This window comes from Dasypus novemcinctus, chromosome 9 (genome assembly GCF_030445035.2).
Source record: "Dasypus novemcinctus isolate mDasNov1 chromosome 9, mDasNov1.1.hap2, whole genome shotgun sequence".
Taxonomy (NCBI): Eukaryota; Metazoa; Chordata; class Mammalia; order Cingulata; family Dasypodidae; genus Dasypus; species Dasypus novemcinctus.
In genome coordinates, this window is record NC_080681.1 from 80139433 (window position 1) to 80165803 (window position 26371).

General features: G+C 39.3%; 2 protein-coding genes across 3 annotated transcripts in view; one reads left to right on the forward strand and one right to left on the reverse strand.

Annotated features, from left to right (window-relative positions):
* PRPF38A (pre-mRNA processing factor 38A) overlaps nucleotides 1-23738 on the reverse strand; it is a 42489-nt gene extending 18751 nt beyond the window's left edge. The window contains exons 1-5 of the mRNA XM_004476503.5: nucleotides 23418-23738; nucleotides 20963-21122; nucleotides 14679-14800; nucleotides 13007-13092; nucleotides 4604-4714 (exon numbers count right to left, since the gene is read on the reverse strand). Of these exons, the coding sequence (XP_004476560.1) occupies nucleotides 4604-4714; nucleotides 13007-13092; nucleotides 14679-14800; nucleotides 20963-21122; nucleotides 23418-23547 (609 nt within the window). The 5' untranslated portion in view covers nucleotides 23548-23738. The remainder of the gene's footprint in view (nucleotides 1-4603; nucleotides 4715-13006; nucleotides 13093-14678; nucleotides 14801-20962; nucleotides 21123-23417) is intronic.
* Nucleotides 23739-23789: 51 nt separating this feature from the next.
* ORC1 (origin recognition complex subunit 1) overlaps nucleotides 23790-26371 on the forward strand; it is a 35919-nt gene continuing 33337 nt past the window's right edge. The window contains exon 1 of one of the 2 annotated variants that reach the window (XM_058303588.2): nucleotides 23790-23986. The gene's annotated coding sequence lies outside the window, so the exon portion shown is untranslated. The remainder of the gene's footprint in view (nucleotides 23987-26371) is intronic. The other variant, XM_058303587.2, reaches the window with a different exon arrangement.

Below are 26371 nucleotides of genomic sequence, written 5' to 3' on the forward strand. Positions count from 1 at the left end.
CTCATCAATGTTCACAGCAATATTATTCAGTTGTCAAAAGACAGAAACAATGCAGGTGTCCATCAAGTGTTGGATAAACAAACTGGTATATACACACAATGGAATGCTATTCAGCTGTAAGAAGAAATGAAGTCATGCAGCATATGACAACATGGATGAACCTTGAGGACATTATGTTGACTGAAGTAAGCCAGACACAAAAGGACAAATACTGTATGATTTTGCTATTATGAACTAAACATAATGAGCAAACTCATGGACTTAATAGCTAGACTATGTCAACGGAGAATAGACTGTGGTTAGAGAATGGAAAGCTGAGGTTTAATCTATGTACTAACATATGGTTATGACAGTGGTTTTTCTTTTTTTTGATTAATGAAAATGCTCTACTGAATGAAGTAATGAATGCACAAATTGGTGATTATACCAAATACCAGTGATACTTTAAATAAATTAGGTGTATAAAAAAAAAAAGGGTAGATTGGGGGAAAAATACACCAAATGTAAGATACAGACTATAGTTATTAATGATACTTTGAAGATGCTCTTTCATAATTTTTGTTACAAATGTTTTACAACAATGCAAGGCATTTGCGATGGGGTGAGGTGTGGGAGCCCAGTATGATGTTATACATGTTTATTTTGTAAGTTCACACCTGTTACTATACACTTAATATTTATATATGTTTATGTATGAATTACATGCTGCAATAAATTATTTTTAAAATGGGGGGGAGGGGGAAGCAATGGCCCAAAAATAATAAATAAAATAAATAAATAAAATAAATAAAAAAATAAAATTTTATTGAAGATGCTATTGAAGAAGAAAGTGTAAGGAATGCTTGCCCTACTAAATAGCAAGACTTTATAAATCTATATAGTTAAGACACTGTGGTACTTGAACATGAAAGAGAAAATGACCAGCAGAAAAGAAAGACCCCAGAGATAGTCCTACACGTATATGGAACTATGAAATATGAAAGAAATGGAAATACAGATCAGTGGGGAAAGAATAGACTTTCTAAAAAAAGGTATGAGACGACTAGTTATTCATATGTGAAAGGACAAATTAATTCCAGGTAAATTAAGCCTTAACATGGGCAAAAAAAAAACTTTATCTTTTTGATATTGTAAATAAGACACATGAAAATGCTACCTTTAAAAGGAAAGACTCTGGAAAATGACCTTATACGGAAGGTTCAATGCGGATCAGCAGAATATCCCTGTCTACATAAAATAACATGACTTTAAAATGCTGTTTGACCTAATGTAAGGGGGAAATGGAAAGGAGAAATGAGTTTATATGGCTACGAGTCTCTAAAAAAGAGTCTGGAGGCTGTCAGAAGGATTGCCCTTATGCACAACTGAGCAGAGTCTGAGAGACAGATAAAGCAGATACAACCTCCAGGTATTGGTTCCTTTGAGGGCTAAAGAGACCCATGGGAGTTATGGTCATGGCCGATGGGGTTAACTACCAGGTCAGATGGCCCCTCTTTGGAAATGGTGTTTATGTGTGATGAATCTGGACTCAGATGGGATCTCTCTTCATAAGACTTTCATGCTAATGTGCTGGAGGTGCAGTTAGTGTTGGGGTTTAAGATATATTTAGGGGATTTGAATCTCTGGACTGACAATGTGATAGCCAGGTCCTGAGCCTCAACAGACTCCAACACCTACAATCTGATTCATTGGACTCATCACACTCAGCTAAGATGGAGTTGAAGAAGGACAACCACCACACCATGGAGCCTAGAGTGATTACAACTGAAAGTGGGAGGACTGCATCCAGCATCCATGTGGAATCTGAGCCTCCTCTTGACATAGAGGTGCAATGGACACAACCAATCCAATGTCCACATAGAAAAGGTGGCACTGGATTGGGAAAAGTGGATATGGTGGCTGATGGGTATGGGGAAAGGCAGGAAGAGATGAGAGGTGGAGGCATCTTTGGGACATGGAGCTGCCCTGGATGGTGCTTCAGGGGCAATCACCGGACATTGTAAATCCTCACAGGGCCCACTGGATGGAATGGGGGAGAGTATGGGCCATGATGTGGACCATTGACCATGAGGTGCAGAGGTGCCCAAAGATGTACTTACCAAATGCAATGAATGTGTCATGATGATGGGAATGAGTGTTGCTGGGGGGAGAGAGATGGGGTGGGGGTGGTGGGGTTGAATGGGACCTCATATATATATATTTTTAATGTAATATTATTACAAAGTCAATAAAAAAATAAAATAAAATAAAATAAAATAAATAAAAGGAAAGACTAATAAGTTCAACTACAATAAAACTAACTTTTCTGTACATCAAAGACACAAAGTAAAAAGAGAAGCAATGCGGATTAGGCAAAGATAACCGTAACACATATAACCAACCAAGACAAGCAATTCTGTTGAAAAATGGGCAAAAAAAATATAAACAGACATTTCAGAAGAAGAGTAAATAACTGTGGCCCATAAACATAAAAAAATGTTCAACCTCAGTAGTAAGCAGGGAAGCAAACTAAAACTAAACAAAGCAAAAATTAATAAGGCAAATGTGGAGAAGATTTGGAGCAATAGGACCTTATATTTGTACCCAGTGGAAGTATAATTTGTTTCAACTATAATCTGATAACATCTCAAGTCCTCAAATTTATGCATGTCTACAACTCAGCAATCCTATTCCTAGGTGTATATACCTAAGAGAAATTCCTGCATGTGTATACCAAGAAAGAAGAATGTTTTAAATAAAAAACCTAGAAGACACAAATGCCCTTTGATAGAGATTATAACATATTTACACAAATTATTATTATAACAGTTGTAAAAATGAATGGACTATTAGCTATACCCACAACACAGATGAATGCTGGGAATGTATTGAGTGAAAAACATCAATCCTAGCCCTATAAGACTATAATATGGTTATCACTTTTATAGAGTTAAAAACCAAAACTAGGGAAGCAGACTTGGCCCAATGGATAGGGTATCTGTCTACCACAAGGGAGGTCTGTAGTTCAAACCCCGGGCCTCCTTGGCCCATGTGGAGCTGGCCCATGCGCAGTGCTGATGCGCACAAGGAGTGCTGTGCCACACAGGGGTGTCCCCCACGTAGGGGAGCCCCATGCACAAGGAGTGTGCCCTGTAAGGAGAGCCACCCAGTGCCAAAGGAAGTGCAGCCTGCCCAAGAATGGCGCTGCACACATGGAGAGCTGACACAACAAGATGATGCAACAAAAAGAGAGACAGATTCCCAGTGCCGCTGATAAGGATAGAAGTGGTCACAGAAGAACACACAGTGAATGGACACAGAGAGCACACAACAGGGGGAGGGGGGAATATAAATAAATAAATAAATAAATAAATAAATCTTTAAAAACAAACAAAAACCACCAAAACTATACATATAACATATAGAAAGAGCTATGTATGTGCAGAGTCCCTGTGTTGCACAGTTCCTGAGGGCCCTTCACAGATTTTATAATGTGAATGGTACACCTTGATTTAAGTGCAATGCATAATCTATATATCAAGCAAAGGCTCTGCATGTGTGATTAAATTCAAAAAGAAGATAGTCAATTATTTTAGAAAAATTACCCTTGAGGGGGAAGTAGGGCTAGGGAATAGGGAAGAAAAACACATGCACATGTAGATGCAAATTACTGTTAATACTCTAATTCTTGATTTGCTGGTAGATTCAAAGGTTTTCAGTACATCATACTTTATTTCTCACCTTTTAACTTAAAATCTCTTGCATATATGAATTGATATATTTTAAACTATTAACAAATAAAAGAGGTTAAAAAAAATCCACAACACTGAATACATCTAAAAACTAGAGAATAGCAGCATCTTCCCATATAAAATTAATATAAGTACATTAAACAAAAATAGAGAAGTAGAAAGGAAAATTACTCATAGTCCTAACCATCTAAATATATTCAGGAGTAAAACTTCCTGTTGTATTTCCTTTCTGCCTTTTTCTATGCATGTATTTTTTATTACAACTTTAATCACAAATAGGTTTCTGTTCCTGCTTTTTTAACTCAACATAAGCATTTTCTATATTATCATACTTTTCCTAAAATTTTTAATGGCTGCCTAATAGTATGTTGAGCTGATACAATAGTTTCCTGACTGCTACTTGATTGCTGGAAAGCTTTCAACTTTTCAGCATTATAACTTGAAAGACCTTGACTGTACAGCTGGTGTTTTTTCCTAAACTAGATTTATTCTTCAGGATAGGTTCAGTTATGAAAAGTGTTTTTTCTCCCAAGTATTAATTTTAGTAACCATCATTAGGCAATTATAATATGTCAAGACTATGCTAAGGGCTTTATGTAGATCATCTCTTTAATACTCATAGTAGTCATAAGATAAAATCATTATCCTCACTTTACAAAGGAGAAAACTGAGGGCGAAGTAATTTATACAAGATTATAATGCTAATAAATGGTAGAGGAGAGATATAAATCAAGCTCTACTTGACTTTAAAGCCTCAAACTCTTAATGACTAAACATTGCTATTTGTTTTTTGGTTAAAGAAAGTTAAAAATTGGACAACTCCCAGCCATCAATGACCCCTTCCCCAAACCTTAAGCACCCAGGTGCCTGACCTTCTCATCCTCCTCCTCCTCTTCTTCACTAGACTCCACGTCATCCATGTCCTCTTCCAGGGCACTAACCCGAGGCTCCAGTTGTTCAGCTTCCTCTAGCACATAACGTTTCTACAGAGAAAATAATAAGAGTAAGAAGTCTTCGTTATCTCCTCTATGTCCTGAAGCCCCAAAACTGTACTTGTGGGACTGATGGAAAAAACTTCGAACAGCTCAGGCAATTTCATTTCAAATACACCCTAAACCAGGGGTTCTTAACCTTTTTTGTTCCACAGACCCCTTTGCCAGTCAAGTGAAAACCAAGGACCCCGTATTAAGTCCACACTATACTCCATATTATTTAATAAATATATCACACCTGCACCAACACGTCCCCACAAGAATAACGTTCTTTTGAATTTCAACTCAAGCTCACAGACCCCTTGTTAAGAACCCCTGCCCTAAACAGTTCAAGAGTTTCCTAAGGTGTAAGCTCCCGTACTTAAATACAAAGCTAAAGGGAACAAAATTTCATTTGCTATTATAGGCCCAACTCTCTAATCTTACACATTAAGGTCACTAGAATATCAATCAGTACAGGTGTAACCTAGAGTCAATACACAGAAAATTCAAAGCCCACTAAGTTTGTGGCTGAGACTATGTTGGTTGATAGTTCCACTGGAAGAGGCCCAGCCCAGAATTATCCCCAAGAGATTCATTAAGGATCAGCCCAGTTTAGGGGTTGAAGAGTGCCTTGGATCCAACTCTCCATCAGACTCAGAATCCAGGCATCTGTTTGGATTAAAGCATTTTGGACTGGGCACAGTATATAAACAAACAATCCAAGTAATCTGGGTCCATTTTCGCCTGGAATGTGGCTTAACAAATGCTTACTAAGTGACTAAGTGAGAGGCAAAGGTGAGTTCAAAATTGCAAACGGACTGGTTGAGTCATAAGACCCCCTCATCATTTTCTTGTGCCAAGGATGTAAAGAACATTAGAGGGCCTAAATGGATAGCCCCAGAATAAACAGTAGCATCTGTACTCTATTTCACTCATCTCTAATCAAAATCCTACAGTTTGGGAGAAATGAGACAGACATGCAACTTAATGAAATCAGCTATTTGGAAAAAGGCTCTTCAAGGTCACAGAATCACCACAGTTTGGGATCTAGGACTGTATCAGACAGGGCATGCAGAATCCCTCATGTTCACCAGTCTCAAAAGACACTGAAGTCAATATATTAATTCACAGTATTTGTGTTTGAAAGAATGAGAATATATTTCACAAAGGTTTGTTGTCAATATCAAGGCACATCAGAAGCAAAATTTATGACTTGCAAGTTGCTTTAAAAAAAAAAAAGAATCAGAGCAAAAAAGGTAGTCTCTAGGGTAACTTCATCCAGGACACACAGAGGCCCACACCAAAGCATACCTCTTGGTGAAGTGAAAACATTTATCAGCCAGACTTCAATTTCTCCCCTGGGCAGGATTTGATAAACACTAACAAATTCTTGTTCTGTGGTCTTTCTTCTAGACTGCACGCAGAGCACCTCACTTGTATTAACAGACTTTGTTAAAGCTAACTGGATTTTAGACTCCTTAGCTACAAATTCTTTGCATACAAAAGCTTTCATTTCTTGCAATATTTCTAAAGATAAAAGTAAAAGATAATAAAATAGCTAATGTAACCCTCACTGGGGGTTAATAACTGGGCCTTGAAAGTAGATTTTCAGATTTGAAATCTCTCTTTACTACACTCTCTACAATAGCCAATATGAAACAGGAAAGTTATACCACGTCCATTTTCAGGTTTTAAAATTTTATAGGGCTATAACTGGGTCAATGCAGAGGAAGATTTGGTCCACTGAATTTAAGTGTGAGCATTCATCTACCAATTACTTCTCCCCATCCAAGATGGCTCCCTCATGTTTGCTCATTGTTTGTACTAGTGTGCTTGTGGTTTTTGTTTGTTGTCTGTTTATTGTGTCTATTTTTTTCTTTAGGAGGCATCAGAACTGAACCTGGGACCTCCCATGTGGAAGGCAGGCACTCAACTGCTTGAGCCACATCTACTCCCTGCTCATTTTGGTTTTTTTTGCTCATTGTCTGCTCATTGTTGAATCATTGTCTTGCTGTTGTCTGCTCATTGTTTTGCTTGTTGTCTGTTCATTGTTTTTGCTCAATGTCTGCTAGCTATTTGTTTTTAGGAGGCAGTGGGAACTGAACCCAGGAACCCTGCCATGTGGGAGGTGGGTATTCAACTATCTGAGCCACATCTGCTTCCCCTACTGATTATGTTTTTAAAAATTTATTGAACTATATCACTCATACAGAAAAATACATAAACAATTAGTGTATAATAGTTGTGAACTTACAAGACGAACATATATAACATCACACAGGACTTTCATAACTCACTCTACCAATAACTTGCATTGTTGTTAAGCCTTTTTAACTAATGATTAAAGAGCACTGTCAAAATATTACTACCAAACAAAGTATTTTTCCCTCAACCAATCCTATTATTATCTTTATATCATTTATATATGAACATTCATGAACAATTAAGTATATAGTAAATGTTGTGAACTTACAAAGAAAACACGCATAACATCAAACGGGGGTCCCATACATCAACCCTCCACCAACACCTTGCATTGTCATGAGACGTTCGTTACAAATTATGAAAGAGTATTGTAAAAATCTTACTACTATAATCACAGTCCTTATCTTACATTTGGTGTGTTTTCCCCTCAGCCCACCCTATTATTATTTTTTAAATATATTTTTTAACTTATAAAACAATCATGCACATGGGCAGAATTTCCAAACACCCCTCCATCAACACACCACAATGTGGTGTGCCATTTGCTACAGATAAAATATCATCCGATTGTTACCATGTCCATAGTGTGCATTTGGCTCACATTTTCCATACCGCCTCAGTCTCATCACAGTATATCTTTTGCATAGATGCAAGAATATTATATTATTACTACTAACCACAGTCTATAGGTCACTCCAGCTGTTCTTTTCCCATGCTTCTCCACATTCCCAATACCCTGCAGTAGTGATATACATTTGCTCTAGATAACAAAGGACACTCTTGCATCTGTACTATCAACCACAATGACATCCACCTCTTGGATTACTGTGCTATCCAGTTCCTAGATTATTCTCTAGCATTTTGTCAACTGGCATTTACATAACTAGACTACCATTTTCAGTCACATCCCCATTTATAAATTAGTTGTTACTCACTGTGTGTTACCACCCACTCTATATATTTCCACACTTTTACAGTAAAGCTAATTAAAACATCTACACATATTAAACATCACCTACTGATTACTTTTATCAAGTTGGTTTGTTGTTCAAACAAATTCATTTCATCCATTAATCAAATATATGCACATAATCCAACGCCTTACTTTGATGTTTGAAGTTTTTCTGGTCCTTTTGATCTTTAAATTATTGCTTTTGGTTTAAATCTAGTAAGCAGCAAGCAACTCAGAGCAGGTGGAATACAGCAAATTGTTTGCAAATCACTGAACTGCAGTAGTATCCACAAAGAAACCAGAAGTAGTGGATCCCCAATTTGGGGATTTTGCTCCCAACCCTTATCTTGAATGCTTTACTTAATGATAGTAATTCATGTTAACATACGTTGACATCTGGAATCAGAAACAAGTAATGATGGAAGACCCAAAGGTTCTCAGTTGGCATTTATTCCAGTGATTTTGTGCAATATATTTTACAGTATTAAAGACATATAATTAACATACAATAACCTATACATTTCAAAAGTATACATTTCAATGAGTACTGACTTGCACCGTATATAACTGTAAAACCATTTCCAGATCAAGATAATACAGATCATTAAGCCCAAAGGTTTACCTGTGCCCCTTCCTTACTTTTTTAACATAAATTTTATTGCATCTTTAAAATCACAAATAGGTGTGGCATCTTTTGTTTCCATTGCTGCACAACTCTTAGATCTTATTCATTAATCTGCTAAACTATTCCTTTGTCAGAGACATAGATACCATCCCCAATTTTTCTTATATCCTTGTTTTTAATGGTTGTGGCCTTGTGATTCAAATTCGATACAATTTCAATGGCATTTCCTTCAAGAATTAACTCACATTTCTGGCCTTAAGATACTGAACAAGCAACACTGGCCCTGCAGATTATTTTTCACTCAAGAAATTTTGGATTTCGACCAGAGGCCCACTCTCCTGAACAACAATTTTGATGGGGAAGTGAACAAAGACCTCATCTTTTAATGAAAGCCCAGTGTAACACCCTTGATAGTTTTCTGTACATGACTATAGATGGTGTGAAATGTAGCCAATGTCTTTCTATGCCCCATCATTTGTCAACCCAAAGCCTCTTCTTTTTCTTTCCAAGCAAATGAGTTCTACTCTGATGTAATTGAAGTCTCTCTGCAGGGTTCCTCTGGGGTCCTTCACAATAACTGTGCCTCCGTTCAGCCTACTGCTGACATTTTTTGGAATGCTGACAGTCTGGTTGCTGAGAATGATCTTCATTCTCGCAGTGGATGTGGCAAAGAGCATGCATGTTTTTAATCTTTCCTTCCCACACCTCCCCACTCCTTCACCGTCCTCACGCAACCACTAACCTGCTTTTTGTCACTAGAGTTTATTTTCCAAAAATTTATATGAATGGAATGAAAAAGCTGTTTCTTTTTTGCATCTTCCTTCCCTCAGCCTAATTATTTTGAGATTCATCCATGTTATGTGTATCAATAGTTGATTCATTTTTACTGTGTAGTATTCCATTGTATGAATATACCACAATTTGTTTATCTATTCACTTGCTGATGGACATCTGCTTTGTTTCCATTTTCTGAACACTACAAATATAGCTATTATTTAAGTAAATGTTTAATATTCACGTTAAAGTATGTGTGTGGACCTGTGCTTTCATTTGTCTTGAATAAGTATCTCAGAGGAATTGCTGGGTTGTATGGCAGGTGCAGAGTTAACTTTTTAGAAACTGCCAGCTTTTTCTAAGTGCCTGTACCATTTTATATTGCCACCAGCAGTGTATGAGACTTGCTGTTTCTCCACATCCTTGCCAACAGTTGATATGGTCAATCTTTTAAATTTTAATTCTAATATGGATGTAGTATACTTCATTATGGTTTTAATTTGTATCCTCTAAAAAGTAATGATTTGAGTGCCCTTTTATGTGTTTATTGGCCAACTGTATATCTATTCTGGTAAAGTGTATGTTAGACTCTTACTCATTTTTTCCATTGGGATGTTTCATATTATTAAGCTTTAAGAGTCCTTTATATATTCTAGATAGAAGACCTTTGTTGGATATATGTTGTAAAAATAATTTCTTCCAGTCTGTGGCTTGCCCTATTATTTTTCTAATATTGTCTTTTGAAAAGCAAGTTTTAAATTTTTATAAAGCCAATTTATTAGCTTTAAAAAAATAATTCATCCTTTGTGTGTCCAATCAAAGAAACTTCTGTCAAAGCCAAAGTTAGTAAGATTTTCTCCTATGTTTCCTTTTAGAAATTTTGTAGTCTTAGCTTTTATATTTAAGTCTATGATCCTCTTCAAGTTAATTTTTTTTTTTTTAAAGATTTATTTATTTATTTAATTTCCCCCCCTCCCCTGGTTGTCTGTTCTTGGTGTCTATTTGCTGCGTCTTGTTTCTTTGTCCGCTTCTGTTGTCGTCAGCGGCACGGGAAGTGTGGGCGGCGCCATTCCTGGGCAGGCTGCTCTTTCTTTTCACGCTGGGTGGCTCTCCTCACGGGCGGGCGCACTCCTTGCGCGTGGGGCTCCCCTACGCGGGGGACACCCTTGCGTGGCACGGCACTCCTTGCGCGCATCAGCACTGCGCATGGCCAGCTCCACACGGGTCAAGGAGGCCCGGGGTTTGAACCGCGGACCTCCCATATGGTAGACGGACGCCCTAACCACTGGGCCAAAGTCCGTTTCCCTCAAGTTAATTTTTATATATGGTGTGAGTTAAGGGTAGGAACTCATTTGCTTACACAATGGCTATTCAATTTTTAAAGCACTCTTGGTGGAAAAGATTACCCTTTCTCAATCGAATTGCCCCGACATTTCTGTAGAAAATATCTGTAGAAAATCAAAAGACCATATCTGTGTGGGGCTATTGCTATTCCCTTTATTTGGATCTGTCTCCCTATATGCCAATACAACTTTGTTTGGTTCCTACAGCTTTAAAAGTCTTGAAATCAGGTTGCATTTGTCATCCTACTTTGTTCTTTTTCTAAGTTATTCTGGACATTCTAGGTCCTTTGTATTTTCATATAAATTTTAGAATCAGCTTGTCAAGTTTTACAAAGTCTCCTGGGATTTTGATTGGGATTGCACTGAATCTATAAATCTGGGGAGAACTGACATCTTAACAATATTAAGTTATAATCCATGAATATGACACACCTCTCCATTTATTTGGGTCCTCTTCAGTTTCTCTCAGTAATGCCATGTTTTGCAGTTTTAAATACACAGGTCTTGCACATCTTTTGACAAAATTGTCCTTTATTTATTATTTTATAGTTTTGATGCTATTGAAAATGTAACTTTTAAGTAAAATTTCAAATTCCAAGTGTTCATTGCTAGTGTACAGAAATAGAACTGATTTTTGCATATTGAATTCGTATCCCACAATTCTGCATAAAGTGATGAATGGATAAACAAATTGCAATCTAGCCATGCAAAGGAATACTATAAAAAAACTATCAGTACATACAATAACCTGGATGAAGCTCAAAATAATCATGTAGAGTGAAAAAAGACAAAAAAGAGTAGATACTGTATAATCCCAAAATGCAAACAAATCTATTGTGACAGAGTATCAGTGGTTACTTGTAGGTGAGTGGAAGGGACAGGAGGATGGGTTTACACAAAAGGAGAAAATTTTGGTGAGTGATGGATATGTTCACTCTCTTGATTGTGGTGGTGATGGTTTCACAGGTGTATGCACATCTCTAAACTTACCAAACTGTATATTTTAAATAGGTGCAGTGTATATATGCCAATTATATCTCAATAAAACCATGTGTTTTTTGTTAAAGTCTTAGTTGAAATGAAATCTCACTGAAGTCCAATATATAACCTAAAGAAAAAGGAGCTGCCTTAGTTGGAATATCTGGGGGTGGGGGGTAAGTCTCCTCTTGTTTCTCTCAATAGCCCTACAACAGTCCCACAGGGCGTAATTTAAAGGTCACTGAGCTAGTCTAATTTCCTCATTTTATAGATGGGAAAATAATAAGTTCCACAGCTAGATCACTGTATAACTATACAGAAACTTAGATCTCCTAATTCCTGGTTCAGTCATCTCTCCACTATAATCTATGTCCTTTCTTTTTAGGCTATCTATATTCTTTCCCTTTGTATTTTGAAACAGTAGTTTCTAAATCATATTCCTGAAAGGTGCTTTGTGGACTATCATTTATCACTGGGGAGATGTGCAATGATAAAGGGGAGATTTAAGGGGCTAAGGGTCCTGAGTCTATCATTCCTGGTCCTCTGACTATATCAACTCTACTTTTATCTTATATCCTGGGTTTTATATGATGATCAATGTGAGAAAAGCTGCTAACCAAGTTTAAAAACACTACTCCTTGACTTATCATCCTAAGGAACTATTAACTATTCACTTTTTGTTGTTGTTAAAGGACATACTGGGGATTGAACCCAGGACCTTGTACATGGGAAGGAAGTGCTCAACCACTGAGCTACACCCGCTCCCCACTATTTGCTTTTTTTAAATTTTTTTATTTTATTTCTCTACAACCCCACCCCCATTCCCTTTGTCTGCTCTCTGTATCCATTTGCTCTGGGTTCTTCTGTGTCTGCTTGTATTCTCATCAGGTAGCTCCAGGAATCAATCCTGGGACCTTCTGGAGTGGGAGAGAGGTGATTACTCTCTTGCACCACCCCAACTCCCTGTTCTGCTGCATCTTATTTTCTCTCCTCTGTGTCTCTTGTTGCATCATCTTGCTGCGCCAGCTCTCAGCCGGCACTCCTGTGTGGGGTGGCTTTCCTGTGCTGGGTGGCATTCCCATGTAGGCGGGCACTCCTGCATGGGGCGGCATTCCAGGGTGGCCCGGCACTCTGCGTGGGCCAGCTTGCTCTCACCAGGAGGCCCTGGGCATAGAACCCTGGACCTCCTATATGGTAGACAGGAGCCCAACTGGTTGAGCCACATCAGTTTCCTCCAACTATTCACTTTTAAAGCTGTATCTTTCAAATATTTTTTCTGCTATCTTGTCACTCTCAATCCCATATCTTTCTCATAGACATGAGACTATAAGAGAACCCATGTTTTAATGTATATGTATGTGTGTATGTCTGTCTGTCTGTCTTGGGGGGAAGGGTGACTTTGATAAGAGACCTTAATTGTTTACCTGTAGCCGGGGCAGAATGATGTCACAGACTCTCTCACTGTGCAATAGCTCATCAATAAACTCATCCACATGCATCAGTTCAAACTCTGAAAGAAAAATCATTAGCTCTAGCAACTTGGAAATAACAGATTAGATAGCCACAAGGTAAAAGATGTATAAGACTCTTCATGTAAAAGATCTACCGGAGTGCTTCGTATAGAAAGTATGAATTCTCTGCCACTTCCCTTTCCACCGTACATTTACTAATAAAACCACTGCAATGCAGTAATCACACAGGAGGGACTACTGTCAAACCTGGGCTCAAACTACTGTTCTTGCCTTGTCATCACTACCTATCTTCATTCTTTCAACCCACCTTTATTAAGGCCATTTATATTCCAGACCTCCTGTAGGAACTGAGGATAAAGGGATGAATGAAACTGTCCCAACCAGCAGAGGAGACAAACACAAAAACAAGTATTAACAGCTGTGAGTTACGTTGATGTTCTTGATTAGATCCTATAAATGAAGTGTAATTTCTCATGTGAACCCACTATGTTTCTGAGTACAAAACATGTATCTTATATGGTACATGGAGTGACACTTGCTGAATTTCCATAGTGAACATTACTTTAGTTCAGTGGTTCTTAACCAGGGGCAATTGTGACCCCAATTAAGGATGTGCTATTGACATCTAGTGGGTAGATGTCAGAGGTAGTGCTATACATTCAATAGTACAAAGGACAGCACACTATAACAAAGATATCTGACCCAAAATGTCAATAGGTTGAGAATTGTCTTGTTTAATAGAATATAATCATAAATAAGTAGCTCCATGACCATATCCATCTTGTCTAACATGCTATATTCAGTACACAGCACAGTGTGTGGCAGGCTATCAGCACTTAATATGTAATTATTCAGTGGAGGGAATCGTAAGTTAACAAAGGTTTCAAGTATAATACCAATTTCTAACCTTCTACTGTTTAATGATACATGTAGAGAGGAAAGGCAAATGTTATCAATCTTTTGTTATGACACAAGTGAGCAGAAAAGAAAAAGTTTTTATTGGTTTGCATTACCCTAATTCCACTTTACCACAGAAAGAATCACTTTGTAAAAGGTATAAAGCTGCCCCTCTTGGTTACACTTAGTATTTTTCAGTGGGACATAAGTATGAGCAAACTTGATCTATATACTGCAAAGTGAAGAACAGTAATGAAGGAGAAGCCAGTAGAAAGAAGTGTGAGGCTGTTATATATGGAAAACTGAATCTGTCTGGAGAAGGCTTTTACGGAAAAGGTAATTCTGGAGTTAGATCTTGTGAGTATTCATTTGCACAGCATGTACAAAGACATTAAAGCCACTAAAGAAACATGACGAGTTCAAGGAAGAGTGAGAAGACCAGTGTAGAAGGAGCACATGATGCAAGGTTAGTATCAAATAAGGCAAGTATCAAACAAGGTGCAGTTTGCAGTTGGAATACAGGCAGGGGCATATTGGCTAAGGGCAAGAGGAAATTACTGGTCAGATGGAGTATTCTCCGTGAAGAAGATGGAAGACCTGGATTAGGACACTAACAACAGGAAAAGAGACACACTCATATTGTATGTGATACTGTGAGAGTAGAGGGACTGGTGAAATAAAAACTGGCTCAGGGATGAAGCTCCAGAGACTCGGCAACCATACTCACCCCCATTTCGGTTCTGGCTCTTGATTTTCCGATAGTCATTGTACAAAGGTTCCAAGTACTTGTAGCAATCAATTGCAGTGCCTGTCAGCCTCATGTAAAGTGCCCCCAACATGCGGACATACCTGACAGAAGAGATAACAATGAAACAACAAACTATCCTGAGAAGTTCCTAAGATTTACGACTGTCTATTCTCATGACATTAGTGGATAAACACGTTCTTTCTTCTCTTTGGCAGATGAGAAGCTGCAATTCTGAAGGCAGCACGGGTTGGTATAAAGACAGCTAAAATATGGGAGACTTGGATTCAAGTTCCTACTCTTCCACTTACTGGTTGTGGGTACCTGAACACACTGTTCAATTTGTAGTCTATTATATCACTAAAGTTGGGACAAAATCTATTTACCTCACAGGATTACTACAAGAATCATATGAAACCCTGAACATAACAACAGAGGTATAAGATATATTTAATAATATACAAGAACTAGTACACATAGACATGAATATTTAAATTGTTGCCAGGCAACAGAATGCTGGTTCTGTAAAAAAGTCAGTCATCTGAATTCAAGTTCTGATACCATTACTTACTAACTTTTTTGACACTGTCAAGTTACTTGCTCTCCAATCCTTGTAAAATGATATATTTAAGTTATGGGCTTCGGGTGAGTATTAAATGAGAAACTGTGTAAACTGCCAAGCATAAACATATAGCATATAGTTAATGCCTAACAAAAGTTAGCTGTTTTCTAGTTGTTAATGTTTCCTAAGATTTCTTCTTCAATTTTTATCCCCTATATTTAACTATCTACTCAAATCTCCACTTGGATAACTAGTAGGCATCTAAAACTCTGCAGTTTATAAATCAACTCTTAATTTCCCCTGTGGCAGTTTGGTATTATTTATGAATTCCAAAATACAATATTGATTATGTTTGTAAACTGGTCTGTTTCTCTGGGCATGATACCCTTTGTGTTAAATTCAAAGGCTTTACATTTACTTGATTAAATCAAGATTAGGGTGCTGATTCAACCAAGTCATTAGGGCTTGCAGGGTTGAGTTCCTGCCCCCTTGGTGAGCTCTATAAATGGATGTTCAATCAAGAACACAGAGAAGATACACAGAGGAAGAGAGACAGCTCCATAGACATGGTAGATGCCCTGGGAAGAGAGATGAGCCATTCACTTGATAATTTACAGCTGACCTTGGGAAGAGACCAGAGCAGCTGAGCCCAGAAAGAGAAGTCCTGGGAAGAGAGACAAGCCCTATGACAATCTAGAGCTGAGACTGGAAGAAGCTGGACTGAAGGAGCCTTACGAGGAAAGAGGAAGGCTGAACCCCTGCAGATGTCATTCGCCATCTTGCTACAACATGTGGCAAGAGAGTTTGGTAAGGAAGTAACCTTGAGCTGGACTCTTTAGGGCCTTGTAACTACACTTTTATACCAAATAAATACACTTTATAAAAGCCAACAGATTTCTGGTACTTTGCATCAGCACCCCTTAGGCTAATATACCCCCTAAAACCCATACTTCCTCTGGTGTTTGCCATCATGGTATATGGGCACCACCCAGCTGCTCAAGCTGACTAGGGGTCATTCTTTGGTTCTTTCTTCTCTTCACATCCTACATCCCTTCAAAATATATCACAATCTGGCTACATGTCATCACCACCACCCTTGTCAGTGCCACCAATGACTCCTGAATAGATTCTACAATAGCCTCCTAAAGGGTCTCCCTGCTTCCCTTCTTGCAACCCTTCCCTACACCACCCCCAAAGTATATTCTCCACACAACAGCCAGAAAGGTCCTTCTAAAATCTAAGTCAGATCACATCATTCCCCTAATCACTATACTACAATGGCTCCTTCTCACTCAGAATAGATCCAAAAAATTTACCAGAGCCTCAAGATCCTACAGGAACTTGTCCTACCTCCCTCACCTCTTTAAGCTCCCTGCACTCCTAGCAAACTAGCCTTGTTGTCCTAATAGGCCAAACTTACCTATATTACAGGCCTCTGGATTGTTCCCTCTGCCTGGAACACTCTTCTCTCAGATCTGGAATGACTGGCTGTCTCACATTTAGATTTCTGCTCAAATGTCAAATAATCTACATATATAACTCTAAGTACATAGTTATTCATTATAACAAAAGATTGCAAACCACCTAAATATTCATTATAAAACATCTGTAATGGAGAGGCAGCATAACATAGTGGCTAAGAACACAGACTCTGGAGTTAGACCACCTGGATTCAAATCCCACCTCTGCCCCAGTTTCCTTTGTCTGTAAAATGAGGACAACAGAAATATGAGAGGCAGTTTAGTTGTTGTTTTAGCCTTTAACATAGGAATGAGAAAAATACCTATACCTCACAGGATTGTCAGGATTAAATGATCTTATGTATGTAAAGTGTTTAGAACAGTGCCTGGCATCTAATTAGTGCTAGCTCTTATTATTATGACACCTCTATAAAGGAATAAAGAATAAGAAGATCTAAGTACCAATATGGAAGAATTTCCAAGATCTACTATTAAGTAACAAAAGCAACGTTACAGAGGAGAGTGTAGAGCATGCTGTAATTTGTGTACAAAAATGGAAAAAAAAAAAAAAAGATATCTATTTACTTGTATATGCATGAAATTTCTGGTAGGAAATATAAGACAGTGATAATGTCACAGCCTAAGGACTGTGAAAGAAAGAAGCCATTTCATTCCAAATACTTTTTAACTTTTTGAATTTTGAACCATATAAAAATACTACATATTTAAAAAGCATATAATTTTTTTTGTTTGTTTTTGCTACAGGGAAATCTCATACTTCTTCATGAGGCTTTAACTACTACTCATATTCTATAGCTTCCCAATTCCATTCACTCTTCTTTTGCTAAAATTCTCTATTTGGATGTACTACTGGTTGCTCAAATTGAACTTGCGTAAAATTGAACTAATTTTCCCAGGCTAGACCTGCTCTTCCTCCTCTATTTCTTATCTTTAAATGACAGATAAGATCAGATTTTCAGTTTAGAATGATCATTTTAGCTTTTGGAATTATCTGTTTTTGAGAGAAATGAGTCTAGAATCAAGTTAGGAAAATTTTAAAACTAGCTATGGGGAAGCAGATGTGGCTCAAGTGATTGGGCTCCCATCCACCATACTGTATTAGTCAACCAAAGGGGTGCTAATGCAAAATACCAGAAATGGATTGGTTTCTATAAAGGGTATTTACTTGGGGTAGGAGTTTACAGATACCAGGCCTTTATAGCATAAGCTATTTCCCTCAACAAAGTCTATTTCCACGTGTTGGAGCAAGATGGCTGGCAATGTCTGCCAGGGTTCCTCTCTTCCCAGGTCTTGCTTCTCTCTGGGCTCAGGTCCTCTGTTTTCTCCACAAGGTCAGCTGTAGATTATGAGGGTCTCTAGGCTTTGCCTCTCTCCACAAGGTGAGCTGTAGAATACCAGGTGAACAGCTCTATCTTTCTGCCATGTCTAAGGAGCCATCTCTATTTCTCTGTGTTTTTCTCCTGGCTCAGGTCCTCTCTTCTTGGGGCTTGCTTAAGGCTTCAGCATCAAACTCCAACATCAAAACTTCAACATCAAAAAACCCTCAACTCTGTCCTTTGACATGCTCTAATGACGTGGCCCAATCAAAGCCCTAATCATAACTCAATCACACCCAGGTACAGACCAGATTACAAACATAATCCAATATCTATTTTTGGAATTCATAACCATATCAAATTGCAAATTGCTACACATACGGAGGGTCCCGGGTTCAATTTCCCTCCTGATGAAAAGCAAGCTGGCCTGCATGGTGCGGAGAGATGGCTGGCCTATGCTGCCGGAGAGCTGATGTAAGAAGACATAACAAATAGAGACTCAGAGGAGAGCAGACAGCGAGCATAAGCTGCCGGGGGGGGGGGGGGGGGGGGGGGGCAATAAATCAATCTTTAAAACAAACAAACAAAAACCACCTATGATCATCTGAATACCTATGATGGAGTAAAAAGGTAGTGAATTATATTTTAAAAATGCCAAAATATTGATAGTAGTTGATTCTGTGAAATAAGATTACTGATGCTCCCCTCCCACTTTTAAGTACTTTTTTGTACTTTGTAAAATTTCTAAAATGCAGTATTATTTTATAATTGGCAGTAAAGATAATTTTAGAGAATGAAATTTATAGAAACTGGTGATTAGCTACAAAGGAATCAAGGATGATTTCCATGTCTCTGGCCTGCTAGAGAGTGTTACCTTCTTAGTGAGAGGAGAACATGGCTAAAGAAAGAGGTTTAAGGAAAAATAGTTTCCTTTCCCTGGGTTTCATCATTCACATCCTTGTGGATAATCAACATTCTGGCCCTGTTTTCTGTCAGCTATCTTTGGAGAGGGTACCATCATCCATTTGGTCATCCAAGCAAGTAATGTGGTAATCACTTTTGATGGCTTCCTCACCCTCCTACCTTCAAAACAATCATCAAATTCTGTGCTTCCACCTCTACATCACTTCCAGGTCTTACTCATCCATGCTTCCTGCCACTGCCTTGATTGAGACCCTCATCAACTGTAGCTGGATGACCACACAGACTTCCTCTCTGGTGTGCCTGTCTGGCTCCCTGGTTTACTGCTCCTGCTAGAGGCAACTATCTGAAAACACAATAGTAAGTCTTTTACTTATAACTTGTCATAGTTTTCCAGATAAAGACCAAATCCCTCAGCACTTTATGAAAAGTCAATCATTATCTGGTCCATGACTACATCTCTCTACTCTCCATTGTGCTACTACCCCAAAGTGCTCACTTGACTTAAAAAATGTGTATAGTTCCCATACACTGTATTCTTCTTCATGTCCCTGTGCCTCCATACATGCTGTTTCTTTTGCCTAGGACACGTTCTCAACGTAAATCTTACCCTCCAAAACTTCCTTTGTCTGAAAACCCTAAATTCCAGGCTGATGTATTTATTTAATTTTTTTTTAGATTCATTTCTCTCCCCTCCCTCCCCCTTCCCCCCTCCCCCCAGTTGTCTGCTCTCTGTGTGTTCCTCTGTGATTGCTTCTATCCTTATCAGTGGCACAGGGAATCTGTGTTTCTTTCTGTTGTGTCATCTTGTTGTGTCAGCTCTCCGTGTGTGGTGCCATTCTTGGGCAGGTTGCACTTTTTTTCGCACTGGGCGGCTCTCCTTACAGGGCACACTCCTTGCACGTGGGGTTCCCCTACGTGGGGGACACCGCTGCGTGGCAGGGCACTCCTTGAGCACATCAGCACTGCGCATGGGCCAGCTCCACATGGGTCAAGGAGGCCTGGGGTTTGAACCGCAGACCTCCCATGTGGTAGGCAGATGCCCTATGCATTGGGCCAAGTCCGCTTCCCATCCAGGCTGATTTAAATGTTCCTCTTTCCCCATCTCCTCTTTCATAGCATATTGTATACATTTATAAGAACACTTAGCACACTGTATTCTGTTTGTTTCTTAATATGAGAAGCAGAATAGTGTAGTAAAGTCCATTGATTCTGAAGCCAGCTTTGCCACCTACTAGCTGTCTGACCTTGGGCAAATTAATTAGTTTCTCTGTATCTCAATTTCCTTACCTGTAAAAATGAAGGCATACAATTTTACAGGGTTATTGTGAAGGTTAAATGAATTACTCTATGTAAAGGCCTTAGAACAGGGTATGGCACATTAGAAAAAAAAACTAGTATGTCTCCTATACTAATCTGTGAACTCCTTGAGAATGGATAATAAAATAATAAGAGCAGTTGACATTTTTGGGGTGTTTAACATGCAATAAGCACTGTATTATTTTATATGTACTATGTTCTTTACATCAATCCTATGAGTATTATTATTTCCATTTTACAGATAAAGAAAAGCTTAGAAAATTACATAGCTTCCCTAAGGTCTCCTTGTCTGTAACAGTTAATAAGACAAAGTCGGGACATGAGCCCAGGTCTAACATTGACGTTTTCCCTCTTATCTACCATGCTATGTTGTTTTCTTCACCCTTAAGCATCCATCCAGTACTGCCAATATATAAGGTATTCGCAATATGTTCAGTAAATTAGTAAAGAAATCCTTTTTATCTGGGGGGCAAAGTTACCGAGACAGAGAAAATAAAAGATCAATACAATCAGAACAGACAAAATACAAATGCAAGGGCTCAAGAGCAAAATCCTGGAGTGGAACTCTGGAAATGAAGTACATTGCATTAACTCCACTTAACCAAAGTCCATTTCTGGATTGTCCAAACCTGAACTTTTGTATTAACTAGTCAACAGTGCACTCACTTGAAATCTTCATTTTTGATAAACTCTACAATGATATCCTTCTCGGGCTGAATTTGCAGCATCTTCAAGGTCAAGCACAGAAAGGGAGTTGGCTTTATGTTGCCTCCATAGACGCCACCTACAAATCTTAACTCCATGGCTTTATCGACTACAAGTTCAGCTAAAAAAAAAAAACCAAAACAAAACAAACAAAAATACACAACAGAGTGACATCTCAGATGTGTAAGGGTTAAGCTTTTCCTGCTCTGAAGTGCGGAGAAGTTAGATCAAGGTTTAGTGCTCCTGAACACACATCCCAGTTTAATATTACGAAGGCAAATGCTTATTTGTAGTAACTACAATAACAGCAGCTAGTATACACCAAGAGCTTACTATATGCCAGGTACTGTGCTAAGCATTTCATATTATCTCTTTCAGTCTTCACAACAAAGCCATAAGGTTAAGTTCTAGCATTGCCCCTATTTTTGGGTAAGGAATCTAAGGCTTATGAAAGATTAAGTGACTTGCTCAAGGCCCACAGCCATAAAGTGGCAGAACATGGATTTAAATCCAGGCAGCTTAACTTTAGCATTCATGCTCATCATCATCATGCTAGGGGAAAAACTGCTGGATAAGAGTTAAAACAAAACAAAACAGTAATAACCACCAAAACACAACATCATTAACTCATTAATAGCTATATGACCTTGATCAATCTTCTCCTCCTCTACAGAATGGACATACTAACTTCCCAATGTTGATATTAAAATCAACCCCTCCCCCACAAAATTAAAAAGACAAAAAAAAAAATCTAACCCTAGCCATATGAACTTAGGCAAGTCATATTACTTTTCTTCCACTCCGTCAGGTCAACTGTAAATCTGGAATAAGGAAAGTACATAGCTTAAGGGCTGTAGTGTGGATTGAATGAGACAAGACATGTAAAATGCTAAGAACCTACATGGCACATAGTAAATACTTAATAAATTTTAGCTACTGTTAATGAGAAGTTGCTTTTAAATCAGACTGCATGTTCCTTTAGGATAAAGTCTGTGCCATTAATTCACTCAACATTACACCTGGGACTTATGGCTAGGCACTGTGCTAAGGGCTAGAGATAACAAGTATATGGATAAACAAGACAAACACAATCACTACCCATAAGGAGTTTACATTCTGGCAAGGAAGAAAGTATAGGAAAAGATTTCAAAGTATGATGAGTGGTTGAAAGAAGCAGCAGAATGAAATGAAAATCTAGGACAAGGGAATCTAATCCACCATTACCGGAGAGGGTGGTGGTTAGGCAAGGCTTTTCAGAAAACCTGACATTTTTGCTAGGACCAGAGCACAGTGAACTTTGGAAGAGAACTTGGCTTTTTGTAAAAGGTCATGAGTTCACTTTTAGACATACTGAATTGTCACGACTTGGAATTAGGGATCTTAGAGCTGTGGGCTGGAGAGATAAATTTAAAAAAAAAAAAAAAGATTTATTTAGTTTTGTTAATCCCCCCTTGTTGTTCTTCTGTGACGGCTTCTATCCTTATCAGTGGCACCAGTGGCACCAGGAATCTGTGTTTCTTTTTGTTGCATCATCTTGTTGTGTCAGCTCTCTGTGTGGGCAGTGCCATTCTTGGGCAGGCTGAACTTTCTTTCGCGCTGGGCAGATCTCCTTACAGGGCGCACTCCTTGCCCATGGGGCTCCCCTATGCAGGGGACACCTCTGCATGGCAGGGCACTCCTTGCGGGCATCAGCACTGTGCAGGGGCCAGCTCCACACGGGTCAAGGAGGCCTGGGGTTTGAACTGAGGACATTCCATGTGTTAGGTGGACGCCCTATCCATTGGGCCAAGTCTGCTTCCCTGGAGAGATAAATTTGATGGCTTCTAATAAAAGATGTAACTGAAGGTGTGGAGTGGATGAGATAATCCAAGAAGAGAATTAAGGCAGGAGAAGAGGGTCTTTTTAAAAGTAAATGTGAGAGAGTGGATGTGGTTCAAGCAGTTGAGTGCTAGCCTTCCGCATGGGAGTTTCCGGGTCAGGTTCCCGGTGCCTCCTAAAGAAAAAACCGGACAACCAGCAGACAACAAGCACAAAAAATGAGCAAACGAGAGGGCCATCTGGGGGGTGGGGGAGGTTATTAAAAAAAAGTAAGCGTTACAAGATTCCAAAATTTAACAGTGACTTACATAAACAATATGACTTTCGGAGGAGCAATACAGCTCCCTGAGCTTTAAATAATCAGACTGAAAGAACTCGACTGAGAAGCCCTTAGGAACAAGCCCCTACCAGATTAATCCATGTTCCTATGGTCAACACAAGACTTAGCACACAGATGGCGCTCAGATATTCTTGAAAGACTGACATACTCCCCTCCAATGCCACCCGCAGACACTGAACCAGTCACGCCCCCAGAGGCCAACCTTCCCGGCGCCCAGTCAGGAGAACTGGGTCACAAAGTTCGCGCGCTCCCGCTCACCAGTAAGTCCAAAGCACTCCTCTTTCCAGTACTTGGACTCATAGATTCGCGTCCGAATGATCTTCTCCACCAGATATTGAGGGTTGGTGCCGTGGATGCTATGTGCATCTTTCACCGTACGGTTCGCCATTTTAGAAAGCCTTCCGCTCTATTTCCGTCGGGTTCTTTAATGCGTCATATCCAGGTTTAAAAGAACCCGAGAGCGCTGGAGAAAGACGGCGTGGCGGAAGTATAATAGTGTAGACAACCAACTTAACTCCGGAAACCTCTCTCCGCGAACCGCGTCGCCGCCCGAATCAATAATGGCCGCGGTACGTTGGCGGAAGTACGTCATGCGTTTTCACTTAGGTGGGCGGGGAGGTGGGCGGTGACAGGACGTGAAGACGGTCTGGGGGCGGGGCTACGCCGTTTGGCGCGAAATTTTCTTTTCTCCACCTTTCCTAGCGAGGCTTCTGCTTTTATTCCGGCATTGGCTTGAGCGTGAGGCCCACGTCGCTGTAGCCGGTTGAGTCCAGCTGGGGCAAGTTACAATTGCTGCAGCCCCTGGAGCTCCTGAAGTGGAGGCAGTGGTAAGCGGAGGCGTTGCGCCCAATCTGAGGAAGCTCGGGGCGCCGGGTGGGTCTGGTGTCCCGCGCTGAAGTCCTGAGTCGCTGGACTTGAGGACGTTGTTCTCATTCATTCATTAATTCATTGAGCAGACATTTATCAAGTGCCTGTTAAGTGTCAGGCACTGTTCTGAGCCTAGCAGGAGAGTTCATCTTTTCGCCACCCCGATTCCTAAACTGCTTCCCGCTTCTCCAGGGACTCATTTACTATGAGGAAGCAGGAGGTCAACAGCCGATGAGCGATCATTCCTTCCTTCAGCGCTCTGAGACCCTCAGTAAAAATCTTTACTCCTTCCATTTGCATTGCTCCTTATAAAGCACTCGCATCCGTTTCCTCTTGAGCTTCAGTGTTGCAGTACAGAGAAGGCGGAGCAGCAGTTAGTGCCCATTTTTCGGATGTGGCAATTGCACCTAGAGAGACTTGTCTGGGTCATTTTCTTGTGGCTAAGCGGCCTGGGCTCCTACTCCGGCCTTCTTTCTCCAGATGAACTGCTCTTAACTGCTGGGCTCCCAGGCACCTTCTTTCCAGGAGAGAAGTCTGATGGTACCTTTTCTAATTCTTCTCGTCTCACAGTCGGAAGATGACAGTCGGAAAAGCACGGGAGATGAGAGATGAGATACGGATTTCTTATCCTGGGTATCAGTGATTCGATATGTCAATTTAGGGTTGTAGTTTTCTTGTCTTTAAAATACTAATAGAATGCCAGTGGAGGTTTTGGATGGGACTGCAACAGTTCTTAACTGCAATACAGGACAACTTTAGAAGGTTTATGAGTACAAAGTTTTGTGTGAATTTTGTGAATTCCGTAACGGTAATCAAATGATTGAAATTTCTTTTAAAAAGATAAGAGCCACTCTCCGATGGAAATAAATTTAAGTAATTTTCTCACTTAATTGTCAATAATCTTAGAACAATGCCTGGCACACAGTGGGTGCTTTAAAAGTATTTGTCGAATGAAAGGAAGATTCCATTGTTCATTTTCTGAGTAGGGAAACTGAGGCTCAGTTGAATCCTGTCGTGGTTGGGAAACCTAACTTGTAATAAGCACACCAGAAGTGAGCTCTTTCAGGCGTGAGTTAACATCCAGTTTCATAGCAAGTGTGAAAGGTAAAATGGTTAAGTGTACAAGTCATTGGAATAGCTCTTCAGGATTGAGTTAAGGCTGTACCATACTGTATAATGTTGGACAAGTTATCACCTTGAAATGATAATAGCATCTACCTTTCATTCAGCAACTATTTATTACTGAATGTCTATTATGCACTTAACTGTGTACCAGCTTTGTTCTGGGATTATTGTGAGCATATTTTGTGCACATTGTGAGCATATTGTGGCATATTTAAATGAGATAAATATGCCAAGAATTTTGGCTCAACCTTCTATCATAGTGGATCAATAAATACCATTATTTTCACTGTGACTCCCCTTATCTATTTCCCTTGGTGTGGCCTCTGGACTGGGTGGTGTGTATGTCCCATATTTCCATTATCTGTGACATCCAGAGCCTGTAGTAGCTATCTCCTAGAAACCAAAGCCAATTTTGCTAGGCAGACTCAGGCCTGCCTTTTGACCACTTTCACCACTCCTCTCAGAATTTCTCTGCTGATAGGGGAATGAGATGAAATGCTGGATATAGTGTAAAAGAGTAGGATACAGTACAGAGATCTGACATCTGCTCTGATTTCCTTATGATACCTCTTCAGAAGAACTCCTTATGGCTTTTCATTGCAGAATAACATATATATACAGAAAAGTACATGAATGTGCATAAATGCACCACTCATTAAATTTTCTTAAAGAGAACATAATCCATTCAGATATGTTCTAAAACCATAGATCATTTTTGCCTGTAATAGCATTGTAGTATGTATTCCCTTGGTGTCTGATTTCTTTAGCTAAACATTATTTTATGAGATTTCCCCCACCTTGTTGCATGCATTTGTAGTTGGTTCATGTTGCTATGAGCATTTATGTTCATATCTTTTGATGAAATGTATGTATTTCTCTTCTCTTGGATATATTCCTTGGAGTGGAATTGCTGGGTCATAGGGGATGCATTTATTCTACTTTAGTAGACACTGCCATTTTCCAAAGTGGTTAGTAGGCTAAAGTATGATTTGGATATAAAACAGTTGTGAGTGTGAATTTGATGCCCTTAGACATAAATAAGTACCTTATATTTATGGAGATAGTGCCTCTGTATACCAATTTTTGGTCTGAAAAATGAGATCACTGCCACTGGAATCAAATGTCATCATCAAAGTAGCAAGTCTAGGCTGTCTTGATTAGATTATTCAAGAATTGTAGAGTGTGCTGGAAAACACCAGTCTGATACAAAGCACTCTGTG